The sequence below is a fragment of the Mauremys mutica genome, chromosome 5, assembly GCF_020497125.1.
Source record: "Mauremys mutica isolate MM-2020 ecotype Southern chromosome 5, ASM2049712v1, whole genome shotgun sequence".
Lineage (NCBI taxonomy): Eukaryota > Metazoa > Chordata > Testudines > Geoemydidae > Mauremys > Mauremys mutica.
In genome coordinates this window covers 13,252,168-13,271,671 of record NC_059076.1, presented here as the reverse complement: position 1 = coordinate 13,271,671, position 19,504 = coordinate 13,252,168, and the positions used below count along the sequence as shown (strand labels likewise).

At 42.1% G+C, this 19,504-nt stretch overlaps 2 protein-coding genes across 3 annotated transcripts in view; one reads left to right on the top strand and one right to left on the bottom strand.

The window, feature by feature from the left end:
* The window catches only part of SMIM18 (small integral membrane protein 18), a 54,195-nt gene extending 46,676 nt beyond the window's left edge, over window positions 1-7,519 (top strand). The window contains exons 1-2 of one of the 2 annotated variants that reach the window (XM_045017844.1): window positions 964-1,042; window positions 6,779-7,519. In XM_045017844.1, the coding sequence (XP_044873779.1) occupies window positions 6,824-7,105 (282 nt within the window). In that variant the 5' untranslated portion in view covers window positions 964-1,042; window positions 6,779-6,823 and the 3' untranslated portion in view covers window positions 7,106-7,519. Of the gene's footprint in view, window positions 1-963; window positions 1,043-6,778 lie in introns of those variants that run through there. The other variant, XM_045017843.1, reaches the window with a different exon arrangement.
* GTF2E2 (general transcription factor IIE subunit 2) overlaps window positions 1-19,504 on the bottom strand; it is a 62,743-nt gene that overhangs the window by 42,823 nt on the left and 416 nt on the right. The window contains exon 2 of the mRNA XM_045017836.1: window positions 12,925-13,091. Within this exon, the coding sequence (XP_044873771.1) occupies window positions 12,925-13,087 (163 nt within the window). The 5' untranslated portion in view covers window positions 13,088-13,091. The remainder of the gene's footprint in view (window positions 1-12,924; window positions 13,092-19,504) is intronic.

Below are 19,504 nucleotides of genomic sequence, written 5' to 3'. Positions count from 1 at the left end.
AGTAAATACTTTTTTTTGTTTTTCATATATACTTTCCTTGACCCATTTGCTAATTATTGTAGAGACTTGCATTGAAATCAGGAGCTTTGCTAAGGTTTAGCAAAAGCATAACACCATAAAAATGAACGCCATGTCAAAAATCCAGAATCAGATTGTCATGTCATAACTTCAAGATTATGACTTCCCTGAAGAGTAAGCGGAAGGACATGGACCAAAGGAGGAAGCTGAAGTAACAGAAAATGTAACACACACGATTAATCGAATAACTGTTTTATATATTATTATTTATATCATAGACCTTACACAGTATAAATCTAGGGATAACACAATAGACCCTCTCCAGAAACTTCAGTTGAGAAGTTGGAAAACAAAGAAACAAAAGCAAGCCGCTTTTATTTTGTATCAATCAATTTTTTTTTAAAAATTCTCTCTATGAAGGAAATTTACCAAAGAAAAAAATCTTAATGGTTACAGACCTAAGAGATCAGTAAAACAAAAATCAGGGAGCACCTCTACCTCCACAACTGATAACTTATGGTTAAGAAAACACATTATGTAACGGTTCTGTCCAAGAATTAAATCAAAGGCAGCAATATTGTTTCCTATTAACCTGTTTAATCTACCAGACTGTGGCACATTTACAGTTTATCGTAAGTAAATATAATACTGAACAGAAACAGAAATCTGCAGGTATTAACATTTCAAATGTCATGCTCTGATTCACTGTCTTCCACCTCAAAGCTAAAGCATGTTAATAACCACTGTATCACTAATATACCTCATCATTAATAAGCTCGCATGGTAAAAGAATAAGATACGGGGTGGGGAGAGCAGGTTTATCATCCTATACAATACCATTTAAATTTATGAATGATTTACTCCTGGGGTAGTGGGTTTGATGCAAATGAGCATAAAGGAAGTTGTCAGCAGCATTAAGCTCTGGCCAATAGTAGCAAAGCTCCATTTTAGCTGTGCCATAGGCTGCACTAAAAAAAAAAACCAGAGCAGACCAGCGCTCTTTCAGCATCCTTTCAGACAAGAGGTAGGTCTGTACCATTTTTTAAGATTGTCTTATGTTTATATTGATTATTGAAAGAAAATATATCTTTAGCTTAGAAAAGAACTCCATATAAAGCCTTTCTCCTATAAAAGCCAGCACAAATTTTCTTTGTGTTAAGCAGGATTTTACTCTCCTACAATCCTTAATCTGCTACTATCAGACATGCACTTTTACCATCTGTGCATTAATGGAAAATTGATGACCCCTCCATCTTACAAGAAACCCAATACACCCGAGCTAATGCGCAATAAACAAAATGTATTTGATGTTTACTAGCCAGTAGCTCAATTCTTGCAGCCTCACGTTCCATTTAGTTGATTCTGACTGTTTTTAAATAGATGCTAAAAATCATCTTTTTATTTAAAAAAAAAAAAAAAAAAAGCTAATTCTGTAACAAAAACCAAAATGTTAGAGGGTGTATTTTTCAAATACAAACAATAAAGCATCACTAAATTGCTTAAGAATGAGACTGTATACTGCCTAGCTAGGCTACAAATGTGTTCTAAAGAATTGGTTTGCTAGACTCGCATGAAAATCAACCTTATCACTTAACGTATTACTGGGGTAAATATCAGAGTGTTAATCCATCTGCACAATGCAGATAGACAGGTTAGAATCCATGAGAGATTTCTAGATACCATTACACGAAGATGTTTGTCTAGTTGTTTCTTATTTGAGACTTCCTCAGCACTGCATTAAAATGAGTCATTTTGCGACTGCTCCTCTGAATACAATTCCAAGTAAGCTAACATTATCATAGCATCCAAAGAATGATTTTTAAATTAAAACCTATTATAGAAATTATAGAACTAAATTAAATATTTAACTGCTACTAGATTTCGTTCATGCACAATACCTGCAACGCATACTAATCAAATTGGCTCACCGTAAATTTTAAATATTCCTACTGCAATTAGAATTAAAATGCAACTGTGTTGAACCCGAGTTTCTATGACAGTTTTCAAAGATGTGTCCTTTCTTACCTTATCAGTGCTGCAGTTAATTTTGATGGATTAGCAATGAAGTCTTTAGTCTTGTATTTCATGATTACTACAGTGTTGGTAGATGCCTAAACAGCTGTCTTGGCTTTAATCACATCTGGGGGATTATAGTCACTAGGGGAGAGCCAACACCTCTAGAACATTATCAAAATCGGCCTACAGCTGAGTAACCGGACCCCTGCCCCAAATATGTTTATAAAGTAGAATTATCTGAAATTCTCTCTTCAATGGAGATAGTTAATTTTCCTAACCACTATTTAAGACAGGGATGGGCCAACATCTGGCACTTCAGATGTTTTAATCCAGCCCTCAAGCTCCTGCCAGGGAGTGGGGTCGGGGGCTTGCTCTGCACGGCTGCTGGAAGCAGCGGCATGTCCCTCCTCTGGCTCCTATGCATATGGGCAGCCAGGGGGCGCCACACGCTGCCACCGCCCCAAGCACTGCCCCCATTGGCCAGCAAACAGGGCCATTGGGAGCTGCAGGGGCAGCACCTGCATGTGGGGCAGCGTGCAGAGCCTCCTGTCCATGCCTCTGCATAGGAACCAGAGGGGGGACATGCCGCTGCTTCCGGGAGCTGCTTGAGGTAAGTGGGACCCTCTCCCTCACTTCAACCCCCTTGCCCCAGCCCTGATCCCCCTCCCGCCCTCCAAACCCCTCAGTCCCACCCTCCTGCACCCCAGAGCCCTCACCCCCTCCACCCATACCCCTGCCCCAGCCCAGAGCCCCTTCCCGCATCCTGAACTCATTTCTGGTCCCACCCCAGAACCCGCACCCCCAGTTGGAGTCCTCACCCCCTCCCACAACCCAACCCCCCAATTTCGTGAGCATTCATGGCCCACCATACAATTTCCATACCCAGATGTGGCCCTCAAGCCAAAAAGTTTGCCCACCCTGATTTAAGAAGTGCTAAGCACTAGCTTCAAAACAGTTGGTATATCATATAACTAAATCACTAGCTATCAGATATCAAAGGGGTTAAAAATATTGTCTTACAACTCATGTTACTAGAGTTTAAAAATTAATGATAGCTAAGACACTACCCAAATCGTGGGATGATCTTCAAATAATAGCGGCTGAGTTGTGGACAAGACATGGAAAATTGTGAAAAAGTAATAATGGACCTTTATTAATTGCAGTAATTTGGAAAAGCCACAGCAGACCTATTTGTTTAAGAAAAATTTGCTGGAACAATATAAACACTCAACTATTATGATATGCCTGTGATTTTATTTCATTTTATTTTATTTATTTTTTTGATAACCAGACAATTTGGTGCAACTACAGGGCTGTCACCAGGACGGGGCAAGCGGGGCAGCTGCCCAGGGCACAAAGCTTGGGAGGGGTGCCCTGGAAAAATGGGACAGAAAAAATAAGGAAGGAAAGAGCAGAGGGTAGAGCCCTGCAGCAAGCATGGTATTGCACTGTTGCTGGTGGCGGTGCTGCCTTCAGAGCTGGGACCCGGCCAGCAGCCGCTACTCTCTGACCACCCAGCTCTGAAGGCAGTGCCACCGCCAGCAGCAGCACAGAAGTAAGGGTGTCAATACCATACCTGCTGCCGGCTCTACCCCCTACATACTGGCTGTTTCCTGTTTTATATTAATAATGGCCCAATTTTATTATTGGTAAATTCATAGACAAGCTGTTTAAAATAGGTAGCAATATGAAATATGGGCTTTATCATTTTTCCTTTCAATTATCCATATATTTTGGTTTCCAATTTTGTAAACAAAACATCAATGTTTTCTGGTCGTGTAGCATTTTGATTAAGTAAAGTTAAATAAAAGGTAACCAGGTGGACTTCTTAATAGGCTACGTCTTTATTCGTTGTCTTATCTACAAAACAAAAATCACTTTATCTTAAGATTTTTGTAAAGAATTTCAACTTTTAAGTGAACAAAGTTGCCTCATGTCCAGTGTAGTTATACGCAGTACAAAACATACATTTTTTACAATCAAACTGAGCATCTTTCCTTAATTAGCTATATAGCTCTGATTTTATTAATGCTACATCATATCCCACCTGCATGAGTATAACATGCAAGAGACTTCTAGCCTTTCTTACCTAACCTTCAGTCTTCCTGTACCAAGTTTGTGTAGCAAAATTTACGTATTAATTTACATACAAAAGAAAACATTAAGGCTGCACAGTCATGCTCTGGAGAGAAAATACCAGAATGAAGGTTGTCTGTGTGATTTTAATTTGGTGCCATTGTGCGTATTAGTTTAAAGAGAATTAAAGCCACTTTAATTTTGAATGAGGGTGTTCGCTGAGGGGGTTAATGCAGTTTAACTAATCCATTTCAAATTCACACCTTTAGTTAATTCAGATTAATTTTCCTGGATGTCCCTGTGTAGACAAGCTCTTAACTATGGAGTCACTCCGGGTCCTCTATACTATGCAAAAACTAAAATACTATACTATGACTGATGTTTAAAACTGTTCATAAGTCAGGAAATTCAGAGTTAAAAGAAATAAATGCTCTTTTTAAAAAGGAAAAATGCACATTCCTCCCTTCTCTAGAAATGATTGATATAATTAACTCATGCATGAGCAGAACCAGAACTTTTCAACTCACTTTTACAAATATTTGTTGGACTGTAAGGGTAGTATATCATGTTAATAACTGAAGTTCCTAAATAGTTTTTTTGGTATTAAAAATATATATTTCAATTCATCTTAAAGATATCCAAAGCAGCTCTTAGCCTGCTCCTCTGCATCTATGACTTAATTCATAGTATTTTAACAAGTACATTTGTCTTTCATATTCTAAGGTGAGGGATGAGAGCAGAGTAAAAACTGTGCTTTAATCTCTCCCTTCCTCTTTTCATCATCTCTCTCAACTGAGCCCTCTCCCATTCTACCCTCAGAGGTGCTGGAAGAGGTAACCCTTCCTCCCAACCCCCAATTTAAGAAAACACCAAGCTGCATGGGGCTCCCTTTCCCATTTTAGTTCAGTCAGCAGCCAGTCCTTCAATACAATGTTGTTCTAGGCTCAGTTCCAGAAGTTCATGTATCTAAATCCTGCTGCCTCCCTAAAGCAAGGAAAGCAGTTAGACCAATGCCAAGCAGTGGCAGAGCCAGGTTTTGCAACTGGGGGAGAGGGAGGCGATGGGTCATTGGTGACGGGCTGGAGAGTGAGCCTGCCACGCACCCACCTGGTGGGAGCAGCTACAGTCCTGTAGTGCCAGGCCTAGCTCCCACTCCAGGCGTAGCAACCTAACACACGGGGTCACAGTGCCACTCAGCTGCTGCGTGCTGAACGCTATGAGAATTTGGCCCTTAATGTGTTAGGAAGCTTGCGTGTTAACCGAAAGAGCAATACTAGTGCTTACAGAGGAGGTAAGGACATTGTATTATAAACCTGGAGAGCAGCTGAAAGTTCAGCCTTGTTTCTGGAAACTCATTCTCCAAGACAGTTACAATTTCTAAATGTACTGCAATTCCACTTAATGAAATTCAAATAACCCAGACAGCCTAGTTATCCAAAACAACACTCTGTCCCCCACGTAGCCCTACGTCGGTTACATACCAACTGATTAACTAACATTAAGGCTGCGGGAACTGTGATGTAGAAGGATTTCCAAATAGGATGAGGAAAGGAGGGAGGGAAATGAAAGGAGGCAAAGGAGAGGGGAAGGGAGAGAAAAGGGGAAGGAAAGAAGATGGGAGAGGTGCTGCTTGAATGCTTCCCAACGCTGACAGCCCTGGGCTCTGCAGACACCAATACAAATACCAAGGGGAATGGCCAGCTCCCTCCCCTAATGCTGACGGTGCTGGGAAGCACTAAAGCATAGGGTTAAAACGGGACAGGGGGTGGGGGGTAATAGGTGCTTATATAAGAAAAAGTCCCAAAAAACGAGACTGTCCCTTTAAAAACAGGGTATCTGGTCACCCTACTAAAGCAGCATTAACAAGGCTCTTTCTCTCTTCCACTCTCCTCTCTGCCTCCCTCCTTTCCTCATCCTACCCAGAAATCCTGCAGCTTAACATAGCACTTCCATTTATCCAAACGCGCAGTTACCGAAAGGAATCAGACGGCCCCCAGACCATTCTGATGAATGGAACTGTACTGTGCTTAAAATCACAAATTCTCTCTCATAGAGCTGGAAGAGAAAAACCCTTACAAATGGAAGAACATAGAAGAATACCACATGTTAAGCATTCCAGTCATTAGGATGCACACATTAGTAACAGCACATGGGTCCCTCGTTTTGCTAGAAACGTCACATGCACAGAGCGGGTTTTCAAACCATTAAAACACTAGAACATTTAAGAGTAACAAATAGAACATGTTTCTAAAATCATCCCATGCAGATGGAAATAATCTCTGTAAGACTGCTTCTTTGCATTAGCTTTGGAATAAGTGAGAGATGCTCCTTAACTTTATTGAAACATGCTGTGGTGTATTAGTCTTGCAATAAAATATATTTCAAAAAGTCATCACACAGTCAAACTGTGCATTTTGATCCAATATATTTTTGAGTTAAAGCAAAGTAGAAAGACAAATTAATTCAGCTTCACTTCAAAGAGTATGTACATGTCCAAAGCTCCCCAGTTCAAAAAATATTCACTGCTTGCCACAGGAAATTAGCTGTCATTCTGAAAGTAAACTCTTCCAAATAGGGAAAATAATTCGAGTTCCAACTTAGTTGGTAAAAGAAAAAACTGACATTTTAGAAGCTAAAAACGTCACCTCTGTTTCTCTGTTTGTTTTAGCCTACAGCTCTGCTGCAGTGAGCACAATAAAAGGACTCTCCAAGCATGGCAACCTTCAACAACGAGACTACATCCCTTTTCCAATACCTTGGTTTTCAAGTGCAAAAGATTTACCCTTTCCATGATAACTGGAACACTGCCTGCTTTATTATTCTGGTTATATTTATCTTTACTGTCGTTTCTCTGGTGGTGTTGGCTTTCCTTTACGAGTTGCTTGACTGTTGCTGCTGTGTGAAAAATAAAACCATGAAAGACCTAGAGAATGAATCTAACCCAGTTAGAACCATGATGAGTAGCTTTAGGAAGAGAGAAACAGAAGTGGTGTAGTAATGATTGATCACTAGAACTCACAGAAGAACCAACAAACAAAATGAAGCCTCTTGCATCCTGTGAGCAAGTCATGTGCTCTTTGGGCCTTAATCATTATTAGCAACAATTATTTCACTTCTGGATGTGAACTTGAATGGCTAGCAAAATCTTTATATGGCCCACCTGTTAGAATGTTATGTGGGAAGAAAGATTTTTGTTTTTAAATGAACTTTTGTCATCTATATTTGATTACTAGAGTAAATATTTGTTCATCTGAACAATTCACAGCGTTGCTTAATTGGAGAAATACAGATCAATCTGATTGTCACCCTCACCCCTGCCATCTCATGTCTCCTCCTTGGTCTATAGGTTTCTTCCATATGTTTTCCTGCCACAACCCCATGCAATACACCTTAATGTGAAAGGATACTTCTGTCCATGTGTGCCCGAAATCAGGAGAGGTGGGTTGGATTCCAGAAACAACTTACCTTTCAGCACCTCTCCTGTTGGGGGAAGTTTGCACAAAATTTACCCAAACAATAGTAGTCTTCTTAAAAACAAGTTTATGAAAAGGAAAAAATGTCAGTAAAACAAAATAAATGGTTTTCATTACACATTGCATCTGAATATTTTGCAAAGCCCAGTGAGGTAGGCTTTCTTATTAGATTAAAAAAGAAAAATGTTCATCACCAGAAAGCAAGTATCTCTCTGACCACTTCCACTTCCTGGAAGGACCTGACAGTTCTCCCTGCAGTTCAGAGAAGTCCTACCCTATCCCTCACCCAAACTGCTTATTAATTCCGAGGTGTTAGAGTTTGTTATCACATCAGAGTGAGGTCACCTCAATATTTCCACAAAGGAGTGTTTCATCAAGAGTACTGTCTGGAGGCAAATGAGTATCTTTCCCCCCCGCCATACAAGAACATATCACCCAAGAGATTCCCTCCCACATCTTCCTGTCTCCAAGTCCATAATTTCACAGATCATTCCACACTGATTCCCTCCCACACTTCTAGCAGTCAAGGGGATTGCCTTTTGAGTTACAGATCCACTGTTCTTGGCTACAGACATTAGAACACACTTTCATGCTGGATGTATCGAGTTTCTATATTAGGGCAAGCCTACATTACAAAATTAAGTTGATTTAAGTTACGTTGACATACAGCCACCACAGTAATTAAACCTCTTTTGCGTGTTCACACTACCTTCCTTGTGTTGGCAGTGTGCATCCTCACCAGCAGCGCTCACACCGATTTAAATATCGGTGTAGGGCATTGTGGGATGGCTTTTGAAAGGCAGGAACAGTCAATGTAAGCAACACAGTATCAACACTGACAATGCATTGACTTAACTGCATCGACCTAAGCACTATTCCTCTTGCATAGATGGAGTTATTAAGTCAGTGTAGTGGGCGAGTTACATTGGTGGGAGCTACATTTTAGTGTAGACGCTTACAGAGTTAGGTCAGCGTTAGCTGCCTTATGTCAACCTAACTCTCTAGTACAGACCAGGCCCCAGCTGTCCAGAGTTAGCACAACTTTGACTATTTTAGACTCTCTTATCAATCTTTCCTTGCCATGAAATACATATTATTGACAGGTCCAAGGACTATCTTGGGTAAAAGTGATCATGACATGATAGAGTTCATGGTTCTAAGGAATGGTAGGAGGGAGAACAGCAGGAGGCAGACTTTAGCAAACTGAGGGAGCTGGTAAGATCCCATGGGAGGCAAGTCTAAGGGGAAAAACAGTTCAAGAGAGTTGGCAGTATTTCAGAGACATTATTAAGGGCACAAGAACAAACTATCCCACTGCGTAGGAAAGATGGAAAGTATGGCAAGAGACCACCCTGACTTAACCCAGAGATCTTTAATGATCTGAAACTCAAAAAAGAGCCCCAAAAAAGTGGAAACTAGGTCAAATTACAAAGGATGAATATAAACAATATAACACAAGTATGCAGGGACAAAATTAGAAAGATCAAGGCACAAAACGAGATTAAATGAGCTAGAGCCATAAAGGGTAACAAGAAAACATCATACAAACACATTAGAAGCAAGAGGAAGACCAAGCACAGGGTAAGCCCGTAACTCCATGAAGCAGGGGGTTGTGAGGTGGAGCAGCCTCCACCCGAACTAGAGAGCAAGGGACCACTATACTCCTCCGGTGGGCAAACTTAAAACCTCCCCACCCCCCATACTGGAAGTCCCAGGCTGGGACAGGAAATATAAAAGCAGAGCCCCAGAGCTCAGTTGGGGCTGGAACACGGGAGGAAGCAGACATCTCTTCCAGGGAGCAGAGATCTTTGCAGGATCCCAGACTAGCCCCCAAGTGGAGCCACATCCTGCAGTTGAAGGAGAAGGACAAGTATCCCAAGGAACTGCCAGGACCACTCTCAGATGAATGCCCCCAGGAGCTGTGGGGACTGCTGGCGGCCGAGGAGACATAAGAACAGCCATGCTGGGTTAGACCAAAGGTCGATCTAGCCCAGGAGTTTGTCTTCCGACAGTGTCCAATGCCCCAGAAGGAATGAACAGAACAGGTAATCATCAAGTGATCCATCCCCTGTCGCCCATTCCCAGATTCTGGAAAACAAGAGGCCAGGGACACCATCCCTGTCCATCCTGGCTAATAGCCATTGATGGACCTATCCCCCATGAATATATCTAGTTCTTTTTTGAACCCTATTATAGTCTTGGCCTTCACAACATCCTCTGGCAAGGAGTTCCACAGGTTGACTGTGCGTTGTGTTAAAAAGTACTTCCTATTGTTTGTTTTAAACCTACTGCCTATTAATTTCATTCGGTGGCCCCTAGTTCTTGTGTTATGAGAAGGAGTAAATAACACTTCCTTATTTACTTTCTCCACACTAGCCATGATTTTATAGACCTCTATCATATCCCTCCTCAGTCGTCTCCTATTCAAGATGAAAAGTCCCAGTCTTATTAATCTCTCCTCATATGGCAGCCGTTCCATATCCGTAATCATTTTTGTTGCCCTTTTCTGAACCTTTTCCAAGTCCAATATATCTTTTTTTGAGATGAGGCGACTCCACCTGTGCGCGGTATTCAAGATGTGGGGAGGAGGGATAGCTCAGTGGTTTGAGCATTGGCCTGCTAAACCCAGGGTTGTGAGTTCAATCCTTGAGGAGGCCACTTAGGGATCTGGGGAAAAAATTGGTCCTGCTAGTGAAGGCAGGGGCTGGACTAGATGACCTTTCAAGGTCCCTTCCAGTTCTAGGAGATTGGTATATCTATAATTATTATGTGGGCATACCATGGATTTATATAGAGGCAATATGATATTTTCTGTCTTATTATCTATCCCTTTCTGAATGATTCCCAACATTCTGTTCACTTTTTTGACTGCCGCTGCAGACAAGAGGCAGAGGACAGAGGACCTTTGGACTATGGAGCCCTACACCCAGACTGTGGTAGGACATAAGGGCTTAGAAAGAGGTCCAAGTCAAAGATGACCCCCAGGTTACAGGCCTGAGTGACAGGCAGGATGGTGGTATTGTCTCCAGTGATTGAGAAAGGAGGTAGTGAGGAGGACTTGGGGAGGGGGGTAATTAAGCGGACAAAAAGACATCTAAAACAACTGTTCACTCAGAACTAAAATCAGACCAAATTCATTCCTTTTAGGACACACAGTAGCAGTACTGAACACTTCTGATACTGGCTGGGTCTGACACTGACATAAAAGATTAAATATCTTTCCAATGAGTTGCTTTGACCTAAATACCCAAAATACAGCTAAGTAGTTACGGTTCTTACACACACAAAATACATGACTCAAATCCACAGGAGCAAGGAAATGAAAAAGTATGCCCTTCAACAGTACACAACCTTTCTTCCCCCCATCCACAGCCATACACTTTACTGTTAACAATACCACCCTACACTACAAACCACAACTTAAACTCTTCGCTGTTTTGCACACACACCCCTTTCCCAGATTATATTTATCCAACATTAGTACTTGTGGATGTTTGATATAGTAGTTGGTTATGCTGAGAGAGGGTAGGTTGGGGTAAAGGAGATGATGGAAGGCTGGCATCCCTACTGGGGAAAAGTTAAGGTCCTGGTGTGTGGTGTAGGGTAGTTGTGGCAATGGTAAGGTGTGTGCCCCTTCCCCCACTGGTGTCACTGCTAACCCTTTGGGAATCTGGAGCATTTTACAGCTTCATTGCAAGCATCAACGCTGACTGTGCCAAAATCACCAGTGCAAGAGCGCTGGGGTGGCAATGTCAAAGTCACAGCTTCCTGCACCAACAGCAACATTCTCAGGGCACAAGAGTCCCCCGAAGGTGTCTAAAGGAGGGTTCAGAGGCACGCTGCATTTTTCTTCCAGGCACAGGATGACATCTGCAGCCAACTCTGATACTCTGCTTATTATGGTCAATATCTAGGCAGATAGAGCATACTGTCATGTGCCACTGACATAGTTCTGCCATACAGTCATGTCTTGAAATCACTGAGCAGTCTTTTTTCAAACAACTTTCCTGCAACAAAGATAGGGTGCATCAAGAAAAAACGGAAAATCAGTGAGAAAGACTGAGGAAGAAGCTGATAGGTCAAAAATGCACTCGGAAGGAAAAATAAGCAGCGAAGAGGCACATCAAAATGCTAGAGCACCAAAATAATCAATAATATGCTGCAGAACTGCACTGGAGCACTGGCCTTTGGCAACCTATCAAGTTGACTGCAGAATACAGCTGTCCCTGTGCTCAGACATACAGGTCACCAGGACCACATCACTTCTATTCACCGCTCTGTGTTGGCTCTTCACTGAACATGGAAGTCAGTTTAAAGACATCTGACGTGCTTTGCCAAACTCTGCATGGAACTGGCCTTAGCTACTGAGACACCATCTCTCTCTCTTTCTGATTCCAGTGAAACTATTGGCCAATACAGAGCAACTTGTGACCACAGGTTACAGAACCTTCCCCGGCTGATAGATCCAGACTTACTGCCAGACAAAACAAGAACGACCCTAACCACATCGCACACAAAGCAAAATATAAAATCCAGTTCTTTCTCCAAGCTTACACCTTTTTATTAAAAAATCTTAGCTAGCCCATTGGCAAGGAAGGGAGAGAGAGAGATCGCTTTGTTGTTGACTTTACCCTTGGGAGACACTCAAGGCTTGTCTCTATTATGGGAACTATAGTGGTGCAGCTATGCAGCTGTAACCCCATGGCGTAGATGCACACTACCCTGACGGAAGCAGTTTCCCCATTGCTGTAGTATCTCTACCTCCCTGAGCGATGGAGCGAGGTCGACATAAGCGTTCTTCCGTTGACATACCCGCATCTACACTGAGGGTTTATATCTGCATAGCTATGGTGCTCAGGAGAGCAGTAGCTATGTCGATCTCAGTTTCAAGCGTAGATCAGACCTGAGATGGTACAGTGATGGGCACCAATATAGTAGCCTAAATAAAAGGAAAGATGGGTGGAAAGCTGAAAACAATGGAAAGCATACAGTAAAAAGAGCAGGAGTGATGCACAACCATAGCACACCAGGAGCTTCTTCATGAAGCAGGGTCAAGCATAAACTGGCTGTAAAGTCCAGAGACCACCATTTACATCATCCAGAGGGTGGCTTGTCACTTACAGCACAGGGCCTGACCCACAGTCTACCTCCATCCTCTAGAGTCAAAATTCTTTAAGAGTTGTAGAAGTTCCTGCACTCTCATGCTCAGGAGCTAAGACCCAAGCATAAGAATCCTAGAGGATCATATCTTTGGAGAATGGCTCTGGAAGTTTACTGAAAGACTGACCAAATAGGGTATGTGGACAGATGGAAAGAAACAATCAGAGGTACTTTCACCAACCTGTGTTTTGTTTTGAGCCTGATGATCCACCCTGCTCTAGTTTTGCTTTTTTCTTTTTGGAAGATGACGACTCAGACGAGGGTGCCGTACGCTTTTCTACAGCAGGAGTGGAGAGCGCTCGTTTTTTGAATAGCTCTCGTTCTCTTAGCAGGCTTGGATCCATAATTCTGTCATGAGAAAAAGGAATAGGGAAAATCAAAATAAAAAAGGTCAATGAGGTATCTAAAGTGAACAGAATGTTAGTATATTATTATAAATTCCCTTATTTACGGAATTTACAAATGCCTCTTTTTGAGAGGTAATATACGGGAAAAGGGGCACTTTTAAAATGCAGTTTCAAATGTACCAAGATGTTATTCTCCAAAACAAGAATTTGAAAAGCTAACACATCAGTGCATGATTTTCTGAGGTCATTCTTAGTAACTGTGTCTATAAATATGCAGAAAACAAAACAAAAACAGATAACATCTATTAGTTTGACCTTGAATTTTAGGCTTTGCAAAATACAAAGCTTTTTTCTAAACACAATATTAATAAAACATTTTTGTGATCTTTATAATTCAAATGAAACTAAATTTATTCGGGTTTGTTTACAATTCATATATACTGTATTACTGTGTCATTGCAGGAGAAAAAACAAGACTGACTACAAACAAAAGTGAAAGTGACAGGTCTATTTTCACAATTCAGATTCAAGGAAATCCATATAACAAGCATATGTGGTGAAAAGTTAATTAGATATTTTCACAATCTTGCTGTTTTAATAATCTCATTCATAACAATGGATGCTTAGATAAGGATACTAGTTTTTCCCGAGTGACCTCTGAGGCTAATTTTCCACTATAAATCTTCCCCTGATTTTTGCACTACCGCCTTCTACTAACTTTGGGAAAACTGGGATTCCTAAGTGCTATCACAAAACAAATAATGAACAACTAAACTAATTCACTGTAAACTGAACCTCTTATTGCTAATTCTAGAGGACTTCTGGCAGCAGGGTGTTTCAATCTTTTTGTTTCATTCTGGAACACCTGAGACAAATCAGCTGGGAGGAAGAATTTAAAAAGAAAACTCTGAATAATTGGGAATTGTTTACAAACACCTTACTAGCTGTCCCAAAAGCCAAAATTGCACAATTAAGGAAGGTGGCCATATTTGTTAAAAAACTGATCAGGTTTAGATGGGAGGTAAGACAGCTATACCAAATAGAACAATAAAAGGAATAGTAATGAATATAAATCAGAAGTTAGGAAATGCAGAAAATTGATAAGGGAAGCAGAGGAACACAAGGAGAAATCTATGGCCAGCTGAGTTAAGGAGATTTTTTTTTTTAAATATTAGGAACAAAAGAATCCTAACTATGCTATTGGTCCATTACTAGAGGAACATAACATAAGAACAGCCATACTGGGTCAGACCAATGGTCCACCTAACCCAGTATCCTGTTTTCCGATAGTCGCCAATGCCAGGTGCTTCAGAGGAAATTAACAGAATACGGCAATTATTGAGCAATCCATCCCCTGTCATCCACTCCTATTTTCTCACAATCACAGCCTAGGGACACCCTGAGCATGGTGTTAGATCCCAGATCATCTTCACTAATAGCCCTTGATGGACCTATCCTCCATGAACTTATCTAATTCTTTTTGGAATTATACTTTCGGCCCTCACAGCATCTCCTGGCAAGGAGTTCCACGGGTGGACTGTGTGAAGTAGTATTTCCATATGTTTGTTTTAAACCTACTTTAAATCTAATTTCATCAGGTGACCCCTGATTTTTGTGCTACGGGAAAGAGTAAATAACACTTCCTTATTCACTTTCTCCACACCGTTCATGATTTTACAGACCTCTGTGATATCCCCCTTCCCTTACTCATCTTTTCCAAGCTGAAAAGTCCCAGTCTTGTTAATCTCTCCTCATATGGAAGCTGTTCCATACCTTTAATAATTTTTGCTGCCCTTCTTTGTAACTTTTCCAATTCTGAGATATGGCAACCAGAACTGCATGCAACTAACATTCAAGGTGTGGGTGTACCATGGATTTATACAGTGGCATTATATTTACTGTCTGATTCTCTTTCCTAATGGTTCCTAACATTGTTAGCTTTTCTGACTGCCGCTGCACATTGAGCAGATGTCTTCAGACAACTATCCACAATAACTCCAAGATCTCTTTCTTGAGTGATGATAGCTAATTTAAATCCCATCCTTTTGTATGTATAGCTGGGATTATGTTTTAAAATATGCATAATTTTGCATTTTTCAACACTGAATTTCATCTGCCATTTTGTTACCCACTCACCCAGTTTTCTGAGTACCCTTTGTAACTCCTTGCAGACTACTTTGCACTTAACTGGCCTGAGTAATTTAATATCGTATGCAAATTTTGCCTCCTTACTGTTTACCCCTTTTTCCAGATAATGCATGCATCTGTTGAACAGCATTGCTCCCTGTACAGATCCCAGACGGACATCACTATTTACCTCTCTCCACTGTGAAAACTGACAATTTATTTCTACCCTTTGTTTCCTGTCTTTTAACCAGTTACTGATCCATGAGAGAACCTTCCCTCTTTTCCCATTACTTCTTACTTTGCTTAAGAGCCTTTGGTGAGGGCCCTTGGCAAAGGCTTTCTGAAAGTCCAAGTGCACTATATCCACCGGATCCCCCTTGTCCACGTTTGTTGATCCCCTCAAAGAATTCTAATAGATTAGCAAGCCTTGATTTCCCTTTACAAAAGTCACTTTGAATCTTCTACCACATATATGTTTATCTATGTTTCCGATAATACTGTTCTTTACTATAGTTTCAACCAAATTGCCAGGTACTGAAGTTAGTCTTAACTGGCCTGTAATCATAGGTACTGGAACCAGGAATGCTGCTGCAACCTCTGGCTTGAAGCGGTTTCTATTATATACAGGGTTTACAGTTTGGTTCAATGGCTCTCAGCATCCCCACTATACAGATTATTCCAGCATCCCTGCCTTTAATTGCCAGGACCACCTCTGGAGGCTTTTTCAAAAATCAGCATCACATTAGCTATCTCCCAGTCATCTAGTTCAGAGGCTGATTTAAGTGATAGGTTACAGACCACAGTTGTTAGTTCTGCAGTTTCATATTTGAGTTCCTTCAGAATTCTTGGGTGAATTCCATCTGGTACAGAGGCTGATTTAAATGACAGGTTACATATCACAGTTAATAGATCTGCTATGTCCTATATGAGTTCTTTCAGAACTGTCCAGCTAATACCATCTGGTCCTGGTGACTTTTTACTGTTTATCAATTTGTTCCAAAACCTCCTCTACTGACATCTCAGTCTGGGACAGTTCCTCAGATCTGTTGCCTAAAAAGAACAGCTGAGGTGTGGGGCTCTCCTTCACAACCTCTGTAGTGAAGACCAATGAGGAGAAGCTAAGTGAATTATTTGCAATGGCTTTATCTTCCTTGAGTGCTCCTTTGGCACTTTTATTGTCCGGTTGCCCCACTGACTGTTTGGCAGGTTTTCTGCTTGATGTACTTAAATTTTAGCTGTTAGTTTTTGAGACCTTTGCTAGTTGCTCTTCGTATTCTTTTTTTGGCCTGCCTAATTACACTTTTACACTTGACTGGCCAGAGTTTATGCTGCTTTTTATTGTCCTCATGAGGATTTGAATTCCAGTTTTTAAAGGATGCCTTTTTGCCTCTATTTCTTGTCCTTTGCTGTTTAGCTATAGTGGCAAGCTTTTGGTCCCCTTACTATGTTTTTTAAATTTGGGGTATACAGTTAATTTGAGCCTCTATTATGGTGACTATGAAAATGATAGAATTATCAATACTGATGCAAAGACAGACGTGTTCCATAAATATTTCTGTTCTGTATGGGGGAGGGAAACAGATGTACAGTAGAACCTCAGAGTTACAAACACCTCAGGAATGGAGAGGTTCTTTGTAACTCTGAAATGTTTGTAACTCTGAACAAAACATAGTTCTTTCAGAAGTTTACAACTGAACAATGACTTAATACAGCTTTGAATCTTATAATGCAGAAGAAAAATGCTGCTTTCCCTTCATTTATTAGCAATTTCTCTTTAACACAGTACCGTACTGTATTTGCTCTTTATTGTTTTTGTTCTCTCCTGCTGCCTGATTGCATACTTCTGAATCCAAATGAGTTGTGTGTATCTGCAAAAAGAACAGGAGTACTTGTGACACCTTAGAGACTAACAAATGTACTTGAGCATAAGCTTTTGTGGGCTACAGCTTATGCTCAAATAAATCTGTTAGTCTCTAAGGTGCCACAAGTATTCCTCATTCTTTTTACCAAATTTAGTGTAAAGGGAAAAAATCAACTTTTCTTCAGGAAAATAACTAAAAACTACAAATGGAAAAGACAATTAAAATTGATGATTTACATCAAGGTTTCCTGCTTGCTGATTTAAATCATTATTAAAGTTGGTAATTTAAATTGCTCTGCTCCTAAGTAAGCTCTTTGGGGCACGGACTGTTTTTTCTTCAGTTTGTACAGCATCTAGCACAATGGGCTCCTGGTCCATGACTAAGGCTCCTAAGCACTATGGGAATACAAATAATAAATAGCAATAAGTAAAACAGGCTCAAAAGCCTAAGTCTCACTGACTTTAGGAAGCAGCATCCACCCACTATGCATGTACCACTTACACCAGGTGTGGCCAACCTGAGCCTGAGAAGGAGCCAAAATTTACCACTGTACATTGCCAAAGAGCCACAGTAATACGTCAGCTCCCTGCACCCAGCACCTCCCACCCACTGGCAGCCCCGTCAATCAGCACCTCCCCCTCCCTCCCTGCACCTCCCAATCAGCTGTTTCATGGCATGCAGCGAGGGCACGGCAGGCTCAGGGGAGGGGGCGTGAAGCGGTGGAGTGGGGGCAGGGCCTGTGGCAGAGCCAGGGGTTGAGCAGTGAGCACCCCCCAGCACATTGGAAAGTTGGTGCCTGTAGCTCCAGCCCAAGGAGCCGCATATTAACTTCTGAAGAGCCACATGTGGCTCCAGAGCCACACGTTGGCCACCCCAACGTACACACTCACAGAATGTTTTTCAGTTTGCCTTCCCTTAACGAGAAAATAGTTTACAACCAAAGACAGGTACAGTCCATGCCACTGCCCCATTACAGGACCTTTACAACAAGCACAGGATATTTTACAACTATATTAGCAACTTACTATCTATAAGCTGCTTGGATTGCTTGTGGACGCAGACTGTGGGGGGGGGTGTGTGCGCCTCCCCTCCTATGCCCATCTAGCTGTGTGTGTGTCTGTATGGGGGTGGGGAGGGTTTCCATGGCCTTCTTGAAATGTATAGATGGAAAATGTTACTAGATACCCCAGTTGCAGTCTAAATCACCAAGACCCCCATAGGGCTCAAGATGTGAATGAGATGCAATTTCATCACATAAGTTCCCCAACCTTACGCTAGAGGCTACAGAGGATGGATAGGGATAAAAGCACTGAATACAGGTGGGGACTCCCTTCACTCTGTGCTTCATACTTTCCAGGGCTGATGGATATTTACAAAGGACACCGTCAGTTTAATCACTTGTCTGAATTTTTATTTTCTTTCTACTATTGTTACAAACACTCAATTAACAGAAAGATTATTTTTCTTTGCTTTATTTTTCGGAGTTTGTTTACTTTGTGCATTGACAAGGCTAAGCATCTAGTCCATCTGTCAGGTCCCCCTGGAGCACGTGGGGGTGTCTCATGTAGGACAAAGAACAAGAAATGTTTAAAATCCCAGCCACCACGACAGTAAGAAGGCCAAGGACTGAGTGAGGGCCTCAGGTAGGAACCACACACGATTGTCCACTAAGGTGATGTTTGAGTCATAGGTGCAGCACCCTCTGGTTTGAAGTGGTTTCCATTACAGACAGGGTTTGCAGTTTAGGTCAATGGCTCTCAGCACTCTCATTATAAAAATGGCTCCAGCAGGTCTGGTTTGAGTGACACTTGGCAATAAGTAGCAAACCCATGAGCCCTACTGTCTTTTGCAGTCAGAGCAGTAGAGACACGGCTACAGGTTTGCAGACAGCTTTCTCGTGGGCCCCATCCACTCCTTTACAACTACGCTGGGACCGGTTATGCACAACAGCAGGAGCCACGCCTGATGTCTGTGAGTAAGGGGGGAAGGAAGGGGTCCCCTTGGGAACATACAGCTGTGGGGAGGGGGGAAGGTCTTTGCTGGCCTACTCACCTCTATGTAAGAAAGAGGGGGCAGGAGAGATCCACTGTGGGCCATGCAGCTCTGTGTGTGGGGAGGGTGAGACGGCAGGGGATCCGCTCTCGCTGCTCTGGGGGAGGATGGAAGAGGGAGAGCCCCCCCAACCCATGGACTTGGGGGGAGGGGTTGGGGAAATCCTCCCAGCCCATGGCAGGCGGGGGGAGATATCCGCCCCAGTCCATGCAGCTCTGGGAGAGGAAAAGACAGACAGACAGACAGACAGCCCCCTCCCCCCCACCCATGGAGCTCGGGGGAGGGCAGGACAGACAGGGCCCCCCCGGCCCGTGCAGCTCGGGGGGGGACACAGGCCCCCCCCGGCCCATGCAGCTCGGGGGGGAGGGGAGAC